Source organism: Sapajus apella, unplaced genomic scaffold (genome assembly GCF_009761245.1).
Source record: "Sapajus apella isolate SASKATOON/1434 unplaced genomic scaffold, GSC_monkey_1.0 scaffold159, whole genome shotgun sequence".
Lineage (NCBI taxonomy): Eukaryota > Metazoa > Chordata > Mammalia > Primates > Cebidae > Sapajus > Sapajus apella.
This window is the reverse complement of record NW_022437099.1, coordinates 1324466-1348363: the sequence shown is the minus strand read 5'-3', so window position 1 is coordinate 1348363 and position 23898 is coordinate 1324466. Positions and strand designations below refer to the sequence as shown.

Below are 23898 nucleotides of genomic sequence, written 5' to 3'. Positions count from 1 at the left end.
TGAAACGTACCGTAGCAGCTGTACGATCCTGTGGCCTCCTGCCCGGAGTGCAAAGACAGGCAGCAGGCTTAACAAGGACCACAAAAAAGGGATGATTTCAGGGTAGCTTGCACACTGACTGCCACGCAGAGGGCTTGGTGAGCAGAAAGGGACTTTGGGTGACAGCAGCAAGGAAGCTGGCAAGAACGCTGAATACTGGGGCTGTAGGGCCACCCTGAAGGGGACCTGCAGAAACCTGCTGGAATGAATAACAGTGGACAAACAAGGGGTGGTGCCATGCCCCCCCCCCCTTTTTTTTTTAGTCACAGTCTAGCTCTATTGCATAGGCTGGAGTGCAGTGGCACAATCTTGGCTCACGGCATCCTCTGCCTCCCAGGTTCAAGCCATTCTCCTGCCTCAGCATCCCAAGTAGGGACTACAGGCATGCACCACCATGCCCAGCTAATTTTTTTTGTATTTTGTGTAGAGACAGGGTTTCGCTATGTTGGCCAGGCTGGTCTTGAACTCCTGACCTCAAGGGATCTGCCCGCCTTGTCCTCCCAAAGTGATGGGATTACAGGCGTGAGCCACCGCACCTGGCCTCTACGCTTTCTAAGAGAGACCCCAAATGTTAGCAAAAACCAGCTCACGCATCCCAAAAGGACCTTGTCGGTTTCATGCATCCGGGCATGATCAACACCGAACTCCACTTCTGTTTGCTACTGATGAGTAAACAGTGGGGATGGGTTCTCCTCGGGCTGGGAGGTCAGGCAGCCCAAGGCTGGGGCTGGAGAACTGTGCACTTACATTCATATATTTCACGTCAAGTTCTATCTTCTTCTCTAGCTCATGGATAATCTCTTTGTGGAATTTTTTAAACTGTTAACAAAAGGAAATAAAAAATTCACGCCAGATTTGAGACTTTAAGCAAAATAAGTTCTAAAACATAAAACAAGTGTTTTCTGTAAAGAGAAAAACAGATCACGTACATTTTCATCAAGACTCTCGTTGAGTTTCTTGTGGGTGCTTGAAATCTCTATGAGGACATGGCCTGGGAACAAAACCAGATATGTTAGAGGAAAGTACTGCATTCATTCATTCATCCATTCATTCATTTCTGAGAGGGAGTTTTTGCTCTGTCACCCAGGCTGGAGTGTGATAGCACGAGCTTGGCTCACTGCAACCTCCACCTCCCAGGTTCAAGTGATTCTCCTGCCTCAGCCTCCCAAGTAGCTGGGATCACAGGTACATACCACCACGCCCAGCTAATTTTTTGTATTTTTTAGTACAGACAGAGTTTCACTGTGTTGGCCAGGCTGGTCTCAAACTTCTGACCTCAGGTAATCCACTGCCTCGGCCTCTCAAAGTGCTGGAATTACAGGCGTGAGCCACCACACCCAGCCCATTGCACAGTTTTGTAAAGTATTAGGGAGTAAAACAGAACAGGGAAACACAGAACCACACTGCCCTCAGGGTCTTAAAGCATTACCCCAGACACATCAGGAACACAGCGGGGTCCCCATGGTGGCTTCCAGGGGGACATAGCTGAGAGCAAATAGTCTCTACAACATCATTAATGAGACAAATGCCAACTCTCTTCAAGTTCACATGACTCCGTTTTGTCTTTTGTTTTTTTGACACAGGTTCTGGCTCTGTCACCCAGGCTGCAGTGTGGTGCTGTGACCCTAACCCTCTACCTCCCGGGTTCAAACCATTCTTCCACCTCAGCCTCTCAAATAGCTGGGACTACAAGCATGCACCACCACATTCAGATTTTTTTTTTGGGAGCGGGTATTTTGTAGGGATGGGTTTTCACCATGTTGCCCGGACTGGGCTCGGCCTCCCAAAGTGCTGGGATGACAGGTGTGAGCCACCGTACCTGGCCCATGTGGCCCTTTCTGTATTTACTTGTTCCCTAAGCCGAATTCTACATATCTGATTTAAATTTTGAAATTCTCTCACAAATGATTACTTGAGTCATCACAGTAGCTAACTATAGGAATAAAAAATGATTTATTTTTATCTAATCCCCAGAGTAATGTGATTAGCTGTCAGGCACGAGAGATAAAGGCAATTTCTTTTTTCTCACGTTAGTTCTTGTAATGTTTTGGAAAATACTGACGCCAGGGGAAACCGCAGCAGGAAGAATGCTCAGCCCTGCCTCTCCTGGGAATACACTAGCTCTCTGAAACCAAGCACAGTCACGTGACAGGGGAGGACGGGGGAGGATGGTCCAGGACAGAGGAGTCTCACTCCCGAGAGCAGCTATCAGGCCTCTCGGTTTGCAATCACATCTCTGCACTTAGTGGCAGTGTGCCAGCTGTCTGCTACCTTTCTACAGGTGACATCTGATAAAGGTGAACGAGAGCCTCTCTCTGTTAACTTATCTGCAGGAACCAAATGGATTTCCTAGGGTCTGTCACCTAAGAAATAGGAGAAACACACAGAATCATCTGGAACCACCATTACCACCACCATCAAACAATGCCGACCAAGAGCAAAATGTACCAGTGGACCATCCTACAGCTCAGAGGCCAGACAAAATTCCAGGCCAGGTGCGGTGGCTCACGCCTGTCATCCCAGCACTTTGGGAGGCTGAGGTAGGAGGATCACTTGAGGTCAGGAATTTGACACCAGCCTGGCCAACATGGCAAAACCCATTGCTGCTAAAAATACAAAAAATTAGCTGGGCTTGGTGGTGTGCACCTGTAATTTCAGCTATTGGGAGGCTGAGGTGGGAGAATTGCTTGAACCTGGGAGGCAGAGGATGTAGTAAGCCAAGATCTTGTCACTGCACTGCAGTCTTGTGACAGTGAGACCTTTTCCCCCCAAAAAAGGAATTCTAGCAGGGAACTGAGAAGCTGCAGAGGAAGAATCAGAATGAGGACTGTGGTAGAATATGGGGAGAGAGGAAGAACAAACTGGACTCTGCCCTTGGCTATGACCGCTGTACAAATGACCCTATCATGTTCTGTTCTAGGGACATCCGAAGACATCTGAGTCTCACACTGGCCACCTAGGCTTCCCTCGTCCCAGCTCAGGATTCAACTCCTGCTAAACACAACCACGCAGATGTCCCATTGGACACACCTCATACTCAATGTGTCTCTAAGTGACCTCCCTGGCTGCCCTACATTCTCAAATTCCAGCTCTCAGCTGCCAGCCAGACAAGGGGTCGACTTTGTACCCACGTGTAACACCCGACAACAAAGACTCACTCCCTTGGGCATCCATCATCGGAGCCACCTGTAGGGCATGGGCCATGTCCCTTCTCAAGCTCTGTGATCTTTTCCCTGCCCAGGACAGACAGCCTGGGGAATGGCGTGTGAAGTCACCAAGACATGGTCACCCAGTGATCTGATCCACCAGAGGTGGCAGAGGATTCTCCCATCAACCCCCAGCCCCCAGCACTCATGTGCCACCACTTGGGCTTTCAAGGAGGTTCTCTCTCATGCCTGTCTAACCCCAGCATCTGTTTGCATCCCTCATCCTCTCTCTGGACTCCCAGCTTGTTCTTTTCTGGTTCACCTTCCTCACAGGTGCCAGGGATCTTTCCAAAGTGCAGGCATAACATGTAACTCCCCTTCACCCCGTGATGTTGGGAAACCAGCTCCCGAGCTGTACTTCAGAGCCCTCTGCAAATGGCGCTGCCTAGACAAGAGGGGGTCAGAGGCTGTCAGAGAAGCAGAACTTGCAGGGCTGTACACTGTGACAGGTATAAAACCTAATCCCTAAGCCCTGTGGAATTTTACGGCGTTCTGAATGGTAACCCCACTGGCTAAACACGGGGAGCAAGGACAGAACCATCCCAGTGCTCAGGGCACCACCCTCTGAGTCAGCAAGCTTCCCATTCCACATCCCTCTTTTCTTTTTCTTTTGAGACTGAGTTTCACTCTTGTCGCCCAGGCTGGAGTGCAATGGTGTGATCTCGGCTCACCACAGCCTCCGCCTCCCAGGTTTAAGTGATCTCCTGCCTCAGCCTCCTGAGTAGCTGAGATTACAGGTGCCCACAACCACGTCTGGCTAATTTTTTATATTTTCAGCAAAGACAGTCTCAAACTGCTGGCCTGAGGTGATCCACCCACCTCGGCCTCCCAAAGTGCTGGGATTACAGATGTGAGCCTGCACCCGGCCATCCCACTCCACATCCTTAACAACGCTGGATTCATCCTCCAGAACGCAGCATGAGAAAACCAACTGACCAGAATTCTTCACAAAAGCCACCTTCACACAGCCAAGGACATAATTCCACTAATATGCCATTTTATAGCCACTGGGTCATTTCAGATATAATCTGAGTTATTTTCACATCTATTTCAAACCCACAAACAATTCCTCACTGGGGATGAAAATAAACAACAACAAAACCCACTCCAATTATTTACAAAGTCAGACACTCTATTCTTGGCAAGGCAGATCTACTTAAAAAATAATAATAAACATCCAAAAATAATTTGGATTAAAGCATTCGGTGATTTGGGCTAGAGGAAACACATTCACATTTTTGTTCTCATACTGTTCTCTTTCAGGAACTTTATTTCCACAGCCTTATATAATGTGGATCTCTGGGAAGCGTGCTGCCAAAACCAAGGTGTGTGCGAGGGTGGGTGCCAACACCGCTTAGCCTGGTGCTCTGGCCTGGCCAGGTCCCTGGGCACGCTCCATGCTCCTGCCCGTGGTTTCCCGCAGTGCAGGGGAGAGGCGCAGTGAAGCAGCCCTTTCACTCCAAGGGCAGGCGGGGAACACCTGGCCTTGTTATTCCTGTCTCTCACTGCTTGTGGAACTCAGATGCTGGCCTCACAGCAGCCGCTGCGGAGTCCGCGGTCACGGAAAGGATTAACACACATCTTGGCTGCCATTCTGCAAGCTGCTGAAAGTGTATCTTGAAATGGAAGATGAAAACGGCCTTTCTGTTCGATCTGCAGAAGTTTGATCTTAAATAGAGCAAGTGTGACTTTGTTTAAAATGTGATGCCACATGGGTTTGTTTGCTCTTAGCTCTGTAACCTACTTTTTCATAAATTACATTTGAGAAGGAAAAAAAAAAAAAAAAACCACCCTGAAAATATTCGAGGGTGGGGTGAAGCAGGCACAGCCGGGACTCGGATGAGGCAGAGCTACGTATGTGGCCCGGCAGGAACCACACCACTGTGCTAGGCAGGCTGGGCCGCCTGCTTCCTTTTCTCCCCAGTTATGTTTGGAGTCACCCTTTTGGGAAGAAACTCAGAGCAGTCATTACAGTACTGTGATTCAGTCTAAATAAGTGGCAGTACACATGTATTTTAAAAGCATGAACTCAACATAACTAAAAGACATTTTTGTGTATGTGTGACAGAGTCTCGCTCTGTTGCCCAGGCTGGAATGCAGTGGCATGATCTCAGCTCACTGCAACCTCTACCTCCTGGGTTCAAGCGATTCTCCTGCCTCAGCCTCCCGAGTAGCTGGGATTACAGGTGCACACCATCATGCCCGGCTAATTTTTATATTTTTTAGTAGAGATGGGGTTTCACCACATTGGTCAGGCTGGTCTCAAACTCCTGACCTAGTGATCCACCCGCCTCTGCCTCCCAAAGTACTGGGAATATAGGTGTAAGCCACAGCGCCCAGCCCTAAAAGACATTTTCTACCATCAATTTGTCTTGATATTTGCATAAATAATTCACACAGAGTGTTACAGCTCCATGAGGGCTTGTTTAGCAGGGTTTGGAAAGCCCAACAAAAAAGAATGGTTAATAGTAATATCATGCTGATTTTAGAAACTATGAACAAACAAGCCCAATATAGTATAAAGAGAACAATATTGGATAATATAGTATAAAGAGATGCATTTAGCCAATAGGTGGTATGGAGTTAAAATGCTAAAGAACAAACCTTAAGGAAAATTATTGGTATGAACATAAAGAACATTTTCTTTTCTTTCTTTTTCCTTTTGAGACGGAGTCTCACTCTGTCAGCCAGGCTGAGTGCAATGGTGTGATCTTGGCTCACTGTAACCTCTGCCACCCGAGTTCAAGTGATACTCCTGCCTCAGCCTCCTGAGTAGCTGGGATTACAGGAATCTACCACTGAGCCTGACTAATTTTTATAGTTTTTAGCAGAGTAAATTTTGTAGTTTTTAGCAGATGTAGGTTTCACCATCTTGGCCAGGGTAGTCTTGAACTCCTGACCTCATGATCCACCCACCCTGGCCTCCCAGTGTTGGGATTACAGGTGCGAGCCACTGCACCTGGCCACATGGAATGTTTTCATTGGAAACACGGGGACAGGCGTGGTGGCTCAAGTTCCAGAACTTAATGGAATTCAGATGGGAGGATCACTTGAGGCCAGGAGTTCAAGACCAGCCTGGGCAATACAGTGAGACCCCCACTGATACAAAAAACATCAAAAATTAGCTGGGCTCCATGGAACATGCCTGTAGTCCCCAGTTACTCAGGAGACTGAGGCAGGTGGATCACTTGAGCCCAGGAGTTCGAGGCTGCAATGGGCTATGATTGCACCACTGTGCTCCATCCTGGGCGACAGAGCAAGAACCTGTCTCCAAAAAGAAAATGAATAAAGTCACTGGACTATTAATACATTTTCTTCATCAATTCACAGTATAAATTTAGAGGAACCAGATGGAGATTACTAATGCACCTGAACTGCCCAGAACATGTAGGCATAAAGATCCTTTCCATTTATATCTGACCGTGGATAATCAGAACCCACTTTATTTCCAGAGAACACAGAGCAACGCCTGAGTCACACACTACTTCCTACACATTAGTACAAGTGGAATCAGACAGTAAAATGACAAAGTGGAAGCAGCCATCTAGCACTGTCCTATAGCTATGCTGCACAGGTTAAATTAAAGCTGATTACAGGTATCACTGGAGGCCAGGTGTGGTGGCTCATGCCTATAATCCCAGCACTTTGGGAGGCCAAGGTGTGCAGATCACTTGAGGTATTTCGAGACCAGTCTGGCCAACATGGCAAAACCCCGTCTCTACTAAAAATACAAAAATTAGCTGGGCATGGTGGCACGTGCCTGTAGTCCTAGCTACTTGGGAGGCTGAGGCAGAATTGCTTGAACCTGGGAGGCAGGGTTGCAGTGAGCCAAGATTGTGCCACTGTACTCCAGCCTGGGTACCAGAGCGAGACTTTGTCTCAAAAAGTACATACAGATAAAAATAAAAATGTCATTGGAAAAAGGACTGAATTTTTCTGACCATTTTCCAAGTTTCAAATGGGATGAGGAGGAAAGAGAGGAAGTAAGAGCAAACTGCCCCCAACACACACATGGGATGTGTTCAGAAAACGAGTATGTGCTCTGAAGATTAGAGTCACCCACACTGAATTAGTGCAGAGGCAGATTAGTAACCACAAACATGCGACCAAATTCGAAAGGCTCCGTCAGCATCTGAGAACCTGCGGTCCCCGGACACAGCTGGAGGTGAGGTGCTCTCATCTGGTGAGCACCGACATCACACAAGCGGCTGGGTTCAGGGGCTCACATCTATCATCACAGCGTTTTCAGAGGCCGAGGCGGTAGGTACTAGAGCCTGGGCAACAAAGCAAGACACTGTCTCAAAAAAACAAAAACACATACGAGCAAGCAATGTGTGTATAGGGGTGACCCCAAATAAGTGATACGGTGAGTGTTTCATTGATCATTTCTCCATGTCTAGCTTCTGCCTTAACCAACAACGGCATCACATTCTAATCAATGTCTAACATGGAGAGTGTAGTTACTCTACACTGTGCTCAAAAATAACTAACTAATTAGCTGGTATGCCACAAGAGTCAGCTTAAAGGAGCTAGTACTGGCTGTGAAGAAGCTTGTATTGGAACAACTTGAACACCAAATAGTTAAAGGCAGTTATAAATTATAAGTCATTGAAAAGCCTAGGAATCTGTGAGTCCATAGTAGACAGATTTAAAAAAGGCACAGGGGACCAGGAACGGCTGCTGCTAGAAGTACAGCGCGCAGTGCCAGTCAGTAAATGAAGAGGGAGTGTGGAGATGGAAAACCATCATCACGGTGAAGACTTGTTTGGGCAGAAACCATTAGCAAGGCTGGGCACGGTAGCTGACGCCTGTCATCCCAGCACTGTGGGAGTCCGAGGTGGGAGGATCACGAGGTCAGGAGTTCGAGACCAGCCTGGCTAACATGGTGAAACCTCACCTCTACTAAAAATACAAAAATTAGCCAGGCGTGGTGGTGAGCGCCTGTAATCCCAGCTACTGGGGAGGCTGAGGCAGGAGAATCGTTTGAACTGGGAAGGCAGAGCTTGCAGCGAGCCGAGACTGTGCCACTGCACTCCAGCCTGGGAGACAGAGCAAGACACCATCTCAAAAAAAAAAAGAAAGAAATCATTATCAGATGCTCAACTACGGCACAAGTGTTGATGAGGAAAGACATGTTTGTATGGTCTGAAAGTGTTTCCCCACCCATTGCTTACTAGTGGCGATAGAAAAAATATTAACTATACAGTGTAGCGATCAGACAACACCTTTAATGGATGATCAAAATTAACGTAACAAATGAGAGGAAAATGAAGTGTGTGCTCAGATTTTATATTCAGAGGACACAAAATGACTTGGATAGTATTCCAGCTGAGAACACACAATCTAAATCTAATCAAGGAAATCTGGCATTGAAAGTGAGGATCCTGGCCAGGTGTGGTGGCTCACGCCTGGAATCCCAGCACTTTGGGAGGCTGAGGTGGGCAGATCACTTGAGGTCAGGAGCTCAATAATCCCAGCTACTTGGGAAGCTGAAGCATGAGAATTGCTTGAACCCAGGAGGCAGAGGTTGCAGTAAACTGAGATCATGCCACTGTACTCTGGCTGGGTGACAGAGCAAGACCCTGTCTCAAAGAAAAAAAAAAAAAAAAAAGGGTGAAGATTTTGTATTCCTGACTATTCATCCCTGTTTAGCATTTCTGATGCAGGTTCATACCTGTGCCAATTCTTTTTTGCTCTATTAAACGGATTTACTTATTTCTTTTTAGAGAGGAATAAAATGATTTCATCCACCTCCAGTGCTGATTGAGGGAGGTAAGCGGGGAATGGAGAAGTGTGTTAACAGGAGAAATATTACCAACGCTTTGTTGAACAGTAAGATCGCTGGCAACCTCAATTTTAGAAAATGATGGACGTGGCTGGAGACCTGGAGGTGAAAAGCCAAAAAGAGTAGCAATCATAAACGCAAACATTGTCTATTTTCTTGGAGAATGGGTTCCCTTTTAGAAACAGCACAAATACAACTTCATTGTATAGATAAGTCTAGAACTCATTGCTCAAATGACATTGATTTTTTTTAAATTAAAAAGTCAGAAGTGACTGCTGAATACAAGATTTTTAGGAAGAAGAACTCAAGAAGATGAGAAGGCTAGTTGAGGAGGCTGGAGAAGAGTCAGGCGCTGTGAAGGAAAAAGATTGGATGCAGCTTCAGAAGGCAGAGAGTTCTGGGTCATCATCCTCTACAGAGAACACTAGGACATGAAGACCGGGCAAAGGTCGCAGCATCCACAGGAAGAAGCAATGACGTCAGACAGGCTTCTTAGTACCTATGCACCCCTGGGAAGTTACCTAACCTCTTTCTGCAGCATCCCTTGGAGCTGTGGTATTCTCATCTGTGTAGAGTGCATGCTTCACAGGCTTTGGGGGGAATCGTGCTTTCCAATGTTCTGTAAAGAGACACTGGCTGCTGAGGTGCCTGAGTCCAGACACAAGTAGCAAACTGGCTCAGTAATGCACTGGCTTGCACTTGTAGTCCCAGCTACTTAGGAGGCTGAGACAGGAGGAGTGCTTGGGCCCAGGAGTTCAAGACCAGTCTGGCAACATTGCACAGCAAGATCCCATCTCAAAAAAAAAAAAGAAAAAAATTCAGGATACACCCCAACAAAAATGGGCTCCCACACTCCTCAACAGGCCACTTTCTGGGTGAGCACTTGTTTTCTGGAAATAAAATCCACATGAGATTGTTCAGACTGTAGTCACCATTTTTTGGTGCACTTTACACATATACATCTACATATTCAGCTCAACACTTCTCCTGTCATATCCTTTCTTTCCGCATTCCCAGAGTCCCCAAAGGAAAAACTGTTCATCTTCTCTTATCTGTAGAATCTTATACCTGTAGAATATACTCTGTTTTCCTCTATCCCATAGCCGTTTACAACCTTAAACAGAATACTGAGCACCTCAGTCTGAAATGCTGACATTTCTCCTATAGTTTAAGTTGCATCCATCAGGACTGATCCACTAGAGAACACACACATCCGGCCTCTGTGGATGAAAAAAACCAATCGCAAAGGCACTTCCGGCTTCCACTCCACAATTGCAAAGGCACTTCCGGTTTCCACTCCAGCACGTCTAAGACCCTAGAGGTCGTCACTCTCTTAAAACAAGAGTAAGCTCAACAAAGGGAAACAAGCTAAAATAGAAACAGTAATTCTGAGATTCATGACAGAATTAAGCTCACAGGGTAAAGATGTGCCCTGAAAACTAGACAGACAGGTTGATGCAGAGACTCACGGTTCACAGGGAGCAGAGACCAACGCTGAAGCCATTTCTGGCAGGAACTCTTAAGCTGTAATGGATGACTTGCTGGGCGCTTGGCATGGAGTAGTCTGAGAGTTGAAAACTCCAGGGGGCTCAGTCTTCTGGGGGGTCCCTACACTTTTATGAGTTTTATTTCTAGGAGTCCCACCACCTTCTCATTAGGGAGGTTAGAGAAGATTCCCCCGGGGCTTCTGGTGGAGGGGGTGGGAGACAAACATTCTGAAATAAGCCCAGAGCTTTGATCTGTTCTAGTTATGTTCTCTGTAAGGAAGGCCAGGCCTCAAGGGAACCTGCTGTAATAAAGCTTTATCTGACCAGGGAAAGGGTGATTTGCTAACTCCAGCCCCCTCCAGTCTTCCTGTCTCAAGTAAAGGGAGAGGAAAAAAAAACTCAGAAACTCTTCTGAAAGGCATCCTAGGAACTCTGGCCTACCACCCCCCACCCTATCCAAACATAGGGATTTAAACATAAGAGGAAGACACTTCCCCTCCCCAGTACCTGACTAATATCTGTGCATTACAGCAGAGAGTCACAAAACATAGGCTTCATTTAGAAGAATTTTTTGTTTTTGGAAAACCAAAGACAACAGCAGAGACAACAAGGATATCAGAGTTAAACTGAAGCCTCTGACTCTGTTACAAATACAACTTCATCTTACATTAAATACATGCTAACTCCTAGCCAGATAAACAGAAATCCTCACACTAAAGGCTCATCTACCTCAGTTACTATTACCCAACACATCATGTTCAGCTTCTTCTATTTTTTATTTTATTTTATTTATTTTGAGATGGAGTCTCACTCTGCCCTTAGGCTGGAGTACAGTGGCACGATCTGGGCTCACTGCAACCTCTGCCTCCCAGGTTCAAGCGATTCTCCTGCCTCAGCCTCCCAAGTAGCTGGGATTACAGGCGTGCACCACCATGCCCAGCTAATTTTTGTATTTTTTGTAGAGATGGGGTTTCACTATGTTGGCCAGGATGGTCTTGATCTCTTGACCTTGTGATCCAGCTGCTTTGGCCTCCCAAAGTGCTGGGATTACAGGCGTGAGCCACCGCACTAGGCCTGTGTTCAGCTTCCAACAGCAACAAACATAGGCATGCTAAGAAAAAACACAATCTGAAGAGACAAAGCAAGCATCAGAACCAGATTCAGATGTGATAGAGAATCGGGAATTACCAGACAGAGAACTGACAATCACCATGACTAATATGCTAAGAGTTCTACTGGAAAAAGTGGGCATCGTGCAAGAAGACATGGGTAACAGAAGCAGAGAGATGGTGTGTTAGCCCGTTTTGTGTTGCTTATAAAGAATACCCGAGGCTGGTTAATTCATTAATAAAGGAGGTTTATTTGGCTTATGGTTCTGCATGGTACCAGCATTTGCTTGGCTTCTGGTAAGCCCTCAGGAAACTTTTACTCATGGCAGAAGGCAAAGTGAGCACAGGCATGTCACATGGTTAGAGGGGAGGGGTGTCATGCTGTTAAACAACCAGATCTTATGTGGACTAATAGAGTGAGAACTCACTTATTACTGCAAGAAGGGCAACAAGACATTTGTGAAGGATCTGCCCCCATGACACAAACACCTCCCACTAGGTCCCACCTCCAATATTGGGGGTCACATTTCAACACAGAATTTGGAGGGGACAAATATCCAAACTGTATCAAATGGAAACTTAAAGAACAAAAAAGAAATACTAGAAATAAAAATGAAGAAATGAAGAATGTCTTTGATGTGTTCATTAGTAGATTGGACATGACCAAGGGAACAATGAATGAGCTTGAAGATATGTCAACATAAACTTCTGAAACCGAAATGCAAGAATAAAGGATGGAAAATGAAACAGAATATCCAAGAACTGTGGGAAAATTATAAAAGGTGGAAATACCCATAATGGAAATACCAGGAGAAAAAGAGAGAAGGGAACAACAACAATAAAAACTGATGTACTAATATCTGAGAATCTTCCAAAGTTAATGACAGACACCAAACCACAGATCCAAAAAGCTCAGAGAACATAAGACAGGATGAATACTAGAAAATTGACATCTTGGTATTGCATATTCAAACTGTAGACTAGCAAAAAGAATTTTTTTTTTTTTTTTTTTTGAGACAGAGTTTCACTCTTGTTGCCCAGGCTGGAGTGCAATTGCCTGATCTTGGCTCACTGCAGCCTCCACCTCCCAGGTTCAAGCAACTCTCCTGCCTCAGCCTCCTGAATAGCTGGGATTACAGGTGTATGCCACTGTGTCCAGCTAATTTTTGTATTTTTAGTAGAGATGGCGTTTCACCATGTTGGCCAGGCTGTGTCTCAAACTCCTGACCTCAGGTGATCCACCACCTCGGCCTCCCAAAGTGCTGGGATTACAGGCATGAGCCATGCATCTTAAAAGAAGCCAGAGGAAAAAAACATCTTACTTCTAGAGGAACAATGATAAGAACGACATCAGACTTCTCTTTACAAACCATGCAAGCAAGAAGAGACTGGAGTAAAATACTTAAGTGTTGGAAGAAAAAATTCACCAACACAGAATTCTTTATCGAGTAAAACCATCCTTCAAAAGTGAAGAAGAAATAGAGACATTCTGAGACAAACAAAAACTGAGGGAATTGGTTACTAGTAGATCTGACTTGTGAAAAAATGTTAAAAGAAGTTCTTCAGAGACAAAAATCACGTAAGTCAGAAATTTGAATCTACGTAAGGAACAGGGCCGGGTGCAATGGCTCACACCTGTAATCCCAGCACTTTTGGGAGGCTGAGGCAGGTGGATTACTTGAGGCCAGGAGTTTGAGACAAGCCTGGCCAACATGGTTAACCTCTGTCTCTACCAAAAAAAACAAAAATTAGCTGGGTGTGGTGGCACATACCTGTAATCCCAGCTACTCGGGAGGCTGAGGCACAAGAATCACTTGAACCTGGGAGGCGGAGGTTGTGGTGACCCAAGATTGCGCCATTGCACTCCAGCCTGGGCAACAGAGTGAGATTTTGTCTCAAAAAAAAAAAAAAAAAAAAAAAAGAAAAAGAAAAAAGAAAAAAAGGAAAAAGAAAAAAAGAAAAGACAACATTCTGGGTATTTTAATGCCACATCTTTTGAGTGAGATACAATCTTGGCTTCTAACACCTAAGGTAGTACTTAGTAAAGATGTCTCCTCTGAAAAGAGTAACAAAGTATTCATTATATGAAACAGTAGGGAGATCCAGGGCTTAGGTGACAATTCTCTCTAATAGGAGACAGTTCTAATCGACTGATAAATTGATACAGGAAGCAAATTAAATCTTTATTTCCCATTTGCCTTTTGATTAGCAATTAAACTGATGTAGCATATCTACTCTAGACAAGTACTATCAAGTTAAAGCACACAATTTGCAATAAAGAGAATATATTTCCCAAGATGGGTTTTAATGCACTATTCTTATTTTAGCTAAAAGGACAATGTTAATTTATTCAAGTGTATCAATTATGTATCACACAGAAATAACTGATCAATTTTGCATCTATATACAGATGACAAGTGCTTGTTTCCCTTCTAATTTTTTTTTTTTTTTTTTTTTGAGACGGAGTCTTGCTCTGTCACCTAGGCTGGAGTGCAGTGGCACAATCTTGCTCACTGAAACCTCCACTTCTTGGTTCAAGCAGTTCCCTGCCTCAGCCTCCCAAATAGCTGGGATTACAGAACCCCCAACACGCCTGGCTTTTTTTTTTTTTTTTGTATTTTTAGTAGAGACGGGGTTTCAGCATCTTGGCCAGGCTGGTCTTGAACTCCTGACCTCATGATCCACCTACCTCATCCTCCCAAAGTGCTGGGATTACAGGCGTAAGCCACCATGCCTCGCCTCCTTTCTATGTTTTTGATACATAGTCTCACTGTCCCACAGGTTGGAGTGTAGTGGCGTGATCTCAGCTCACCACAACCTCTGACTCCTGGGTTCAAGCAATCCTCCTGCCTCAGTCTCCTGGGTAGCTGGGACTACAGGCATGTGCCACCACACATGGCTAATTTTTGTATTTTTAGTAGAGACTGGGTTTTGCCATGTTGGCCAGACTGGTCTCGAACTCCTGATCTCAGGGGATTCACCTGCTTGGGCCTTCCAAAGTGCTGGGATTACAGGTGTGAGCCACCATGCCCAGCAATGCTTGTTTCCTTTATATCTGAATGTAAAACAACATTAAATGACTAAGAGTTTTCTACAAGTTATTATATCGAGGTAAATTGGCATTAATTATTCATCTTCCTTCTTTACTGATTAGTAGATGAAGATTAAAATACAACCATTTTCATGCTAACAAAAATGAAAACAGGTGTATTATCAATAATGAATAAGGCTAACAACGACTTATTCCCTATGATTCTACTAATTAACCATAAGCATTTTTATTCAAGGCTTAAAAATGCCCCATCTGGACTTTAAAACATTTATTTAAAAATATTAAAATACAGGGCCGGGTGCAGTGGCTCATGCCTGTAATCCCAGCACTTAGGGAGGCAGAGGGGTGTGGATCGCTTGAGGCAGGAGTTCAAGACCAGCCTGGCCAATATGGTGAAACCCTATCTCTACTAAAAGTACAAAAATTAATCAGGTGTAGTGGTGCACGCCCATAATCCCAGCTACTTGGGAGGCTGAGGTAGGAGAATCACTTGAATCCGGGAGGTGGAAGTTGCAGTGAGCTGAGATTGTGCCACTGCACTCCAGCCTGGGTGACAGATGGAGACTTCATCTTAAAAAAAAAAAAAAAAAATTAGGACCTCAAAACTCAAAAATGAGTTTTTAAATGAGCACAGTATATAGATAAAGTACTAAAAAAGTTTCAGTTCAATATTACCAAGGAAAACCATCTCAAAAATCTTAAGAGTTTTTTTCCCCAAGAAACTAAGATATTCTTATTTTGTTTTAAAGTAACCACTTCTGGTTGAAAAAACACACAATAAAACAAGGCTAGTGCTCCCAAGTTTCAGACAATCAGCCATTCATTCTGTGGAAAACCTCACACCCTATTATGGTCCTGTTATGATGTGAATTACGGGAGATTTCACAAAATCTAGAATCCATTTTACCATAGCTGATACTTCCCAGCGAAAACTCAACTACGTAATAAGAGCAATCAGATAAATTCACGTTTTTTTAGTTCGGATGTTCCCACTTCTGCCTTAGGGGGGAATGAAGACAAACACAGCACACAGCTGTAGGAGGGAACAGCTGGAGATTTCAAGTCCTTCTTCTGCACCCATCACTGCGCTGCTGCCTCGAAGGGATAGTCTCACTGAGTTCACAACCCTCTGAGGGAGGTACTGTCATCACCCCCATTTTACAGAGGAGGAAACTGAGGCTTTCAGAGGTTAGGTGGTTGGTTGATTTACTTACTTATTTACTTATTTATTTATTTGATGGAGTCTTGCTTTGTTGCCCAGGCTGGAGTGCAGTGTTGTGATCTCAGCTCAGCAATCTCCACCTCCCAGGTTCAAGCGATTCTCCTGCCTCAGCCTCCGAAGTAGCTGGGATAAAAAGTGTGCACCACTATGCCCGGCTACTTTTTGTATTTTTAGTAGAGATGGGGTTTCACCATGTTGGTCAGGCTGGTCTCAAACTCCTGACCTCAAGTGATCCACCCACCTTGGCCTCCTAAAGTGCTAGGATTACAGGCGTGAGCCACTGTCCCCAGCCTGGTTAGATGGTTTTCTGAAAGGTATTAAAAGTTGTAAGCTGGGATTTGAACCCATGTCTGTTCCTGAAACTGCACTCTTAGCTACTCATTCAAATATGCAAGGGGAAATTACATAGAAAAGAAACCAGAGTTACTCTACTGGGTACCCAAGGACAGAGAGATGTCTGGGATGTGTGAATTACAAGGAAACAAATGTCTACTCAGCATCAGCCAGCCCATTTTAATTAGCCTGTATGAGAAATGTTTAAAAGTGAAGCCAGCTACTTCCGGAGGTCTGGGCAGCACCGCAGGGGTGCACATGCGCTGGGGAGGGACTGCCCTATACTTGAAGCTGTTTCAGTTCAGAATGCATGGTTGTGCAGGAGGTAGGATCAATGTGCTGAGACTGACTTTTTATTTTTTGAGACAAAGTTTCACTTTTGTCCCTGAGGCTGGAGTGTAGTGGTGAGATCTCAGCTCACTGTAACCTCCACCTCCTGGGTTCAAACGATTCTCCTGCCACAGGCTCCCGAGTAGCTGGGATTACAGGTAACCACCACCATGCCCAACTAATTTTTTATTTTTAGTAGAGATGGGGTTTCACCATGTTAGCCAGGCTGGTCTCGAACTCCTGACCTCAGGTGATCCACCAGCCTTGGCCTCCCAAAATGCTGGGATTCCAGGCATGAGCCACTGTACCTAGTCTACAGTCTGGTTTCATGCAGAGGCCAGGAAAAGCCTTTTAAAATGTTAGTCAGTTCTGAGTCAAAACAAAAAACAAAAAACAAACAAAAACAAGCAAAAAATTAAAAACAAAAAAAATAAAATAAAAATGTCAGTCAGGTGGCATCCCTCCTCAGTTGACAACATCCAGAGGCCCCACCTGCACCTAGGATTAAGAGGTAGAGCCCTTGCCAGGACCTTCGAAGCCCTACGCAACCCAGCCTCGAGACTTCTGTCTCCAGACATCATCCTCGACTGCCACACTGGCTTACATGCGTGACCCAAGACCACTAAAGCTTCAGGGCCTTTGCGCGTGCCAGCCCCCACTAGAATGTTCTTCCTGGCACCTGCCTGATGAGCTCCCCCCAAGACAAGTCCCTGACCTCTACCTAAGCCAGCTGCATCCCACCCCTTCTATCACTCAGTGGCCCCTTGCCTTATTACTACCTGGGTATTAGACTTGTTTATCTGTCCACCCCCCACTAGAATGTTAGTTTCCTGGTGGCACAGACTTGTTTCATTGATTTATCCCTATCAACCAGAACAATGCCTACCAGACAGGAGACGCTCATTTAAATAAGCACCCTGGGATTTAAATGCGAAAGAAAAATGACTACAATTTCTTGATTATTGGATATTTGGTTTCATATCCTTTTCAGAATACCAAGGGATAGCTACCCCTCCCCGTCCCATTACTAAGGGACAATTTTCCCCATGAACCAAGAAAAGCAAACCCTGAACCCCATCCCAGTACCTCAGTCTTCATCTTCCTTCCTGGCTCAGGGCTCCACGATGGTGCCAGGGAACATGTGTGCAATGTCATATTTTGAAAATCAGTGTGCAAAGTCTCTAGGCACAGGTTTTAATTATGTAAAAACAGGCATTTTAAAATAATAAAGATAGAAATTGAGTTTGATGTTTATTAGGTTCATTTCTCAGTAAAGGTATACATTTAAAATATACATATAAAGTATATTTTAATTCCCATTTGAAAATGGAAGTATGGTTCTGAGCTTCCCGGGGGACTCATAAGCTATTTTAAAATGTTAATATGAAATAGGAAATTAGGCAGGAGAATAAACATGGGGTAAGATTAAAATATTTAATCAAATATATTAAAGAGAAAAAGGGAGACCTCAGTAGGTCATAGATTTCTATAGTTATAAAAATGGAAGCTACTAACAGCCCTGCCTTTGAGTTATAAACGCCTGAGTCATACAGATCAGCTTCAGTGCACCCAAGAGTTATAGGATCAGACTTACTCTGGACTCTCAAAGCCCAGCTTGATTGTAAAGAGCTCACCATTTAATATGCCTCTTTAGTCACCTAGTAATTTTTATTTTACCTTTGAACTCATGCTTCTAAAATATTACTCAGTTTTTAATAATGCAAAAACCTTTTAGTCTTTTAACACTAATTCTTATTTCAATTTGAAACAAGAACATACAAACACAGAATCTGCAGCCTGGCACACAAAATAACAAGGCTCCATTAAGTGTTTTTAAAATGTATCTCCCATGATCCTCTCCATCAGCCCTCCTAAGTTCCAGGTCAATGGAAATATCCCATCCCCCTCTCTCTGTTCCCTTCCCCAGAAAATATCACCCTATCTACTTCCGATGCTGACCATGGGGATATTACACATCACCTGACACTCAGCTTCCCCTCCACTCCCACACAGGTGGGAACATCTCTTCCCATTAAATCCTGTAGCCTTTGTACCATTTTACTCTTGCCTTCTGCCCTGTATGAAAACTGTATATATAAATATATATGTGTGTGTGTATGTGTATAGATATTTCACAGTCTCCTTTACTGTGTTGCAGGCATCTTGAAGGTTGGGACCAAGTCTTATTAATGCTGTAAATGAGGACCCTGATTTCAAGAAAGCCCAGAGAAATCTGAGTCATTGGATTGGAGCCCAATACTCTTATCCAATACACTCATTTAGTCAATCAACAAATATTTCTAAGTTCATCTTTAACTATATCCAATTCTCACATACTTGCCTTACCGTAAGTTTATCACTGAGGTGGGCAGGAGTGGCACAGGTGTGGAAACTGCTGCCACCACCCCCGCTGATACCTCCCCTCCAGCAGGTGCCACTGAAGGATCACCAGGACGTATTCCCTCAGCTTTAGTCCTGTTCTTGAGATATTGCAGCAGCATGGCAATTCACAGTTCCTTTCTAGGGTTTACAGAAAGGCTTGTCCCAAGGCCTTTTTTTTGAGACAAGAGTCTCACACTGTCACTCAGGCTGGAGTGAAGTGGTGCAATCTTGGCTCACTGCAACCTTCTGCCTCCCAGGTTCAAGCAATTCTCCTGCCTCTGCCTCCTGAGTAGCTGGGATTACAGTCAGGTACCAGCATACCTGGCTAATTTTTGTATTTTTAGTAGAGATGGGGTTTCACCATGTTGGTCAGGCTGGTGTCAAACTCCTGACCTCGTGATCCACCTGCCTCGGCCTCCCAAAGTGCTGGATTACAGGTGCGAGCCACTGTGCCCGGCCTAAGGCCATTTTTATACTGAACCAAATTCTGGCTTCCTGAATCCTCCCTTAACTGGACTGAAGGAATAACACACAGGAGGTCTAAATCCTCCTCTCCATAGTCATAAACAGGGAAATCGCATCCTTTGCATCAGCATGGATGCAGCTAGAGGCCAGTATCCTAAGTGAATTAATGCAAGAACAGAAACCCAAACACTGCATATTCTCGCTTGTAAGTGGAAGCTCCACATGGGTACTCATGGACATCAAGATGGGAACAACAGACACTGGGGACCATGGTGGAGGTGGGAGAGAGGGGAATAAGGGTTGAAAAAGTGAGTATTGGGTGCTATGCTCACTACCTGGGTGACAGGATCAGTCATACTCCAAACCTTGGCATCTTGCAATATACCCAGATAACAAACCTGCATATGCACCCCTGAGTCAAAATGTAAATGCATAAATAGTCCTGGCACAGTGGCCCATGCCTGTAATCCCAGCACTTTGGGAGGCCAAGGCAGGAGGATCACTTGAGGTCAGGAGTTCAAGATCAGCCTGGCCAACATGGTGAAACCCCTGTTTCTACTACAAATACAAACATTAGCAGGGCTTGGTGGTGGGTGCCTGTAATCCCAGCTAGTCAGGAGGCTGAGGCAGGAGAATCGCCTGAACCCGGGAGGCGGAGGTTGCAGTGAGCCAAGATAGCACCACCGCACTTCAGCCTGGCCAACACAGCAAGACTGTCTTAAAATAAATAAAAATAAATAAATAAATAAATAAATAAATAAAAGCATAAATATATCCTTCTCTTACATGCCCAGTCTTCCAGTCTTTGAAGACTGTTTTCATGATTTGTTCTCTGCATAGGCCTCCAACATTTATGGGGTCCCCCTTAAGAAAGAGAATACAAAACTACAAATTGAAAATTAAGTGCCCTACCAGGTTTTAGAAGGGGTAGAGAGACTAGAGAGGCATGAGGTTGAGCGCCGTGAGTTTTGTGGTGAATATTCTACTATCCATGGAATCAAGGACTTTGAATTTAAACCCCAACTTTGCTCCTTACCTATTTTGTGTACTCCTTAGTTGGACAAAATTAGCCAAGTTACTTAACCTAAGCTTCCATTTTTTTTGTCCATAAAATGGGAATAATAGCTTTTATATCAGATGACTGCTGTGAAAACTAAATAAGACTCCTGAATTTTGTATTTCCATTAATGCTAATAAAATTCATTTACTGTGCAAAGCGCGCTGAGTCGGGGCCAGCTAAAACTCTTTACAAGGTCAGAGTGAGGTTTCGAGGCAGTGCACGTGGGAAGGGCTGGAAAGCGTGTAGCACGCCATGTGAAAGATCTGACCGACCAGGACCTAATTCAGGTTTTCAGATACCATTTTTTTTTTTTTTTTTTGATATGGAGTTTCACCCTTGTCGCCGAGGCTGGAGTGTAATGACATGATCTCAGCTCACTGCAACCGCCTCTCCCTGGGTTCAAGTGATTCTCCTACCTCAGCCTCCAGAGTAGCTGGGATTACAGGCATATATCACCATGCCAGGCTATTTTTGTATTTTTAGTAGAGACAGGGTTTCTCCATGTTGGTCAGGCTGGTCTTGAACTCCCAACCTCAGGTGATCCGCCCAACTTGGTCCCCCAAAGTGCTGGGATTACAGGTGTGAGCCACCAAGCCCGGCCTAAATACCTCCTTTTTTTCTGAGACAGAGTCTGGCTCTGTTGTCCAGGCTGGAGTGCAATGGTGCAGTCTTGGCTCACTGCAACCTCTGCCTCCCAGGTTCAAGCAAAGCTCCTGCCTCAGCCTCCCAAGTAGCTGGGATTACAGGTGTGTGACACTGTGCCCAGCTAATTTTTGTATTTTTAGTAGAGATGGGGTTTCACTCATGTTGGCCAGGATGGTTTTGAACTCCTGATCTCAAGTGATCCACCTGGCCTCGGATGCCTTCTTGTGCAAACAGTTGAGGAGAGTAAGGTAGCAATTAGATGTTAATGGCATTGCTGCCAGGCTGCCTGAATCTTCCAGAGGGCCAGAAAACATTTGGTCAAGTAACTGCTACTCCTACAGGCTTCCAAGTTGGGTATGTACAGCTAGCCTCTTGAACTATTACAATGCCTATTTTACTGACATATTGGCACACTCAGCTCTTTTTTTGGTGGTATGATATGCATAAGTTTACCAAGAGTAACATTAGTACATTCACAGTATTGTGCAACTGTCACCACCACCCTAAGAGATACCATTAAGCAGCCATTCCCCATTCTCTTCTCCTGCTTCAAGTCTCAAAATCTGCTTTCTCCCTTGAAGTCTCAAAATCTGCTTTCTGTCTATGTGGTTTGCTGATGCTGGGGATTTCATATAAACAAAATCATACAATAAATAGCCTTTTAATCTGGCTTATTTCACTTGGCACATGTCCAAGTTTCACCTGTATTGCAGCATGTATCAGTACCTCATTCTTTTTCATCGCTAAACAGTATTCTACTTTGTATACTTATCAGCAGGTGGACATTTGGGTTGCCCCCACCTTTTGGCTATTGTGAGTTGTGCTGCTCTGAACATCTGTGGTCAAGACTATGTGTCTTGACATAGGCCTGTGGACCACGTGGTGGCGCACCCCTGTAATCCCAGCACTTTGGGAGTCTGAGGTGGGTGGATTACCTGAGGTCAGGAGTTCAAGACCAGCCTGACCAACATGGAGAAACCCCATCTCTACTAAAAATACAAAATTAGCCAGGCCTGGTGGCACATGCCTGCAATCCCAGCTACTCAGGAGGCTGAGGCAGAAGAATTGCTTCAACCTGGGAGGCAGAAGTTGTGGTGAGCTGAGATTGCTCCATTACACTCTAGCCTGGTCAACAGAGTGAGACTTTTTCTCAAAAAAAAAAAAAAAAAAAAAGACGTGTGTGGGCATATGTTTCATTTCTCTTGAGTTGGTGTCTAGAATGGAATTCTTGGTCACATGGTAACTCTATGATTGAGTTTTAAGAAATTGGCAGATGGCTCCAATGTGGCTGCTCCATTTTACATGCCCACCAGCAATGGTGAAGTGTTCCAATTTCTCCACACCTTTGCCAACACTTGTTATTGTCTGACCTTTTAATTGTGGCCACTCTATTGGGTGTGCTGTAGTTATCTTGTGATTTGGATTTGTGATTCCCTAATGGCTAATGATGTTGCATATCTTTCCATGTGCTCGTTGGCACCCTTACTTTTACCAGTTTTGGTAAGTCACTCAGCAGAGGAAGGAGGTGACATAAGGAAGTGCATTTGTTCCCAAGTTGCTAAAGACCAAAAAAACTTCTAGAACCCCACATGCACTAACAGACTCTGCCTAACCCCCCAGCAGAACCGTCTACCCTCCACTGTGGACCACAGTGTGCTTGGGAATGCATCTGGCGTGGCCAGGCCCCACTCGCTTCGTGATTCTAGCTGCATCCATCTTTGAGTATCCCTCTCTTCAACCTGTCGCTGGGGCTACGCCCTTTGCTGCTACCTGTGCGTCTGAGCACAGCTGGTCTTTCTTGACATGCTCTCAACTCCCACCCCCAATTTGGGTGCCATAACCTAGTATTTATTTCCTCACCCTTCACTGCAGGCCCAGCACGGTGCTGTGAAAAAGCAAGAAATCCACACCTACTTGTGAGAGGATGTAAGTAGCTCTTGTGGACAAGGACGGTGATGATGGCAGAGGCACAGGTCCAGGTCCTTTGTGCCACCCCCTCACCATGACAGGCCAGTTGTCCCGACCAGTTGCAGCAGCCCCTTGGCCAGCTATTCTTTGGCTGTGGCTGATAGCGTGAGGACAGGGACGCTTACGCCCTCTCCATCTTGAGTTACTAGGACACATGATACACTTCAAGGAGAACAAGACCAATTTAAGTAACTGTGAAAATTGGGTTTAAACAATTTTCTGTTCAAACACTTAAAAATCCAGAGATTTAAGAGAATAGGCAAGTGCAATAAAGTTATAATGAAAAACAGGCAACTATATTTCAGATTTACACTTAGGACGTGCCCAGCAAGCAGTCTGGAGGCATTAAGTGTTAAACTGGCTAATCTTGATTTGATGACTCAGCTTTTATGTAAGTAATATTTACTAATTATAGTACATCACATGTGTATATACTCACTTCAAAGCTGAGAAGGAATGTTCTTCTTTTAACAACTTTGTAAACAAGTACAATTTACAATACAGAACATCTTCCTAAACTTTATGAATTTATACATATTTATACCAATGTGCCTACATGACATATGGACTTACGCAGTACATGCTCTTACAGGCTTGTTCTTGAGGGGGACGGAGTTTCGCTGTCACTCAGGCTGGAGAGCAATGGTGAGATCTCAGCTCACTACAACCTCTGTCTCCTGCGTTCAAGCAATTCACCTGCCTCAGCCTCCCGAGTAGCTGGGATTACAGGCATGTGCCACCATGCCTGGCTAATTTTTTTTTTTGCTCTTACAGGTTTTATAAATTATAAGCCTATCTTTTGCTCTAATTACTCT

The 23898-nt window shown here is 44.8% G+C and overlaps 1 protein-coding gene across 2 annotated transcripts in view; it reads right to left on the bottom strand.

Annotated features, from left to right (window-relative positions):
* BAIAP2L1 (BAR/IMD domain containing adaptor protein 2 like 1) overlaps window positions 1-23898 on the bottom strand; it is a 105599-nt gene that overhangs the window by 26471 nt on the left and 55230 nt on the right. For both annotated transcript variants that reach the window (XM_032266481.1, XM_032266482.1), the window contains exons 4-5: window positions 969-1030; window positions 787-858 (exon numbers count right to left, since the gene is read on the bottom strand). In XM_032266481.1, coding sequence (XP_032122372.1) covers window positions 787-858; window positions 969-1030 — 134 coding nt within the window. The remainder of the gene's footprint in view (window positions 1-786; window positions 859-968; window positions 1031-23898) is intronic.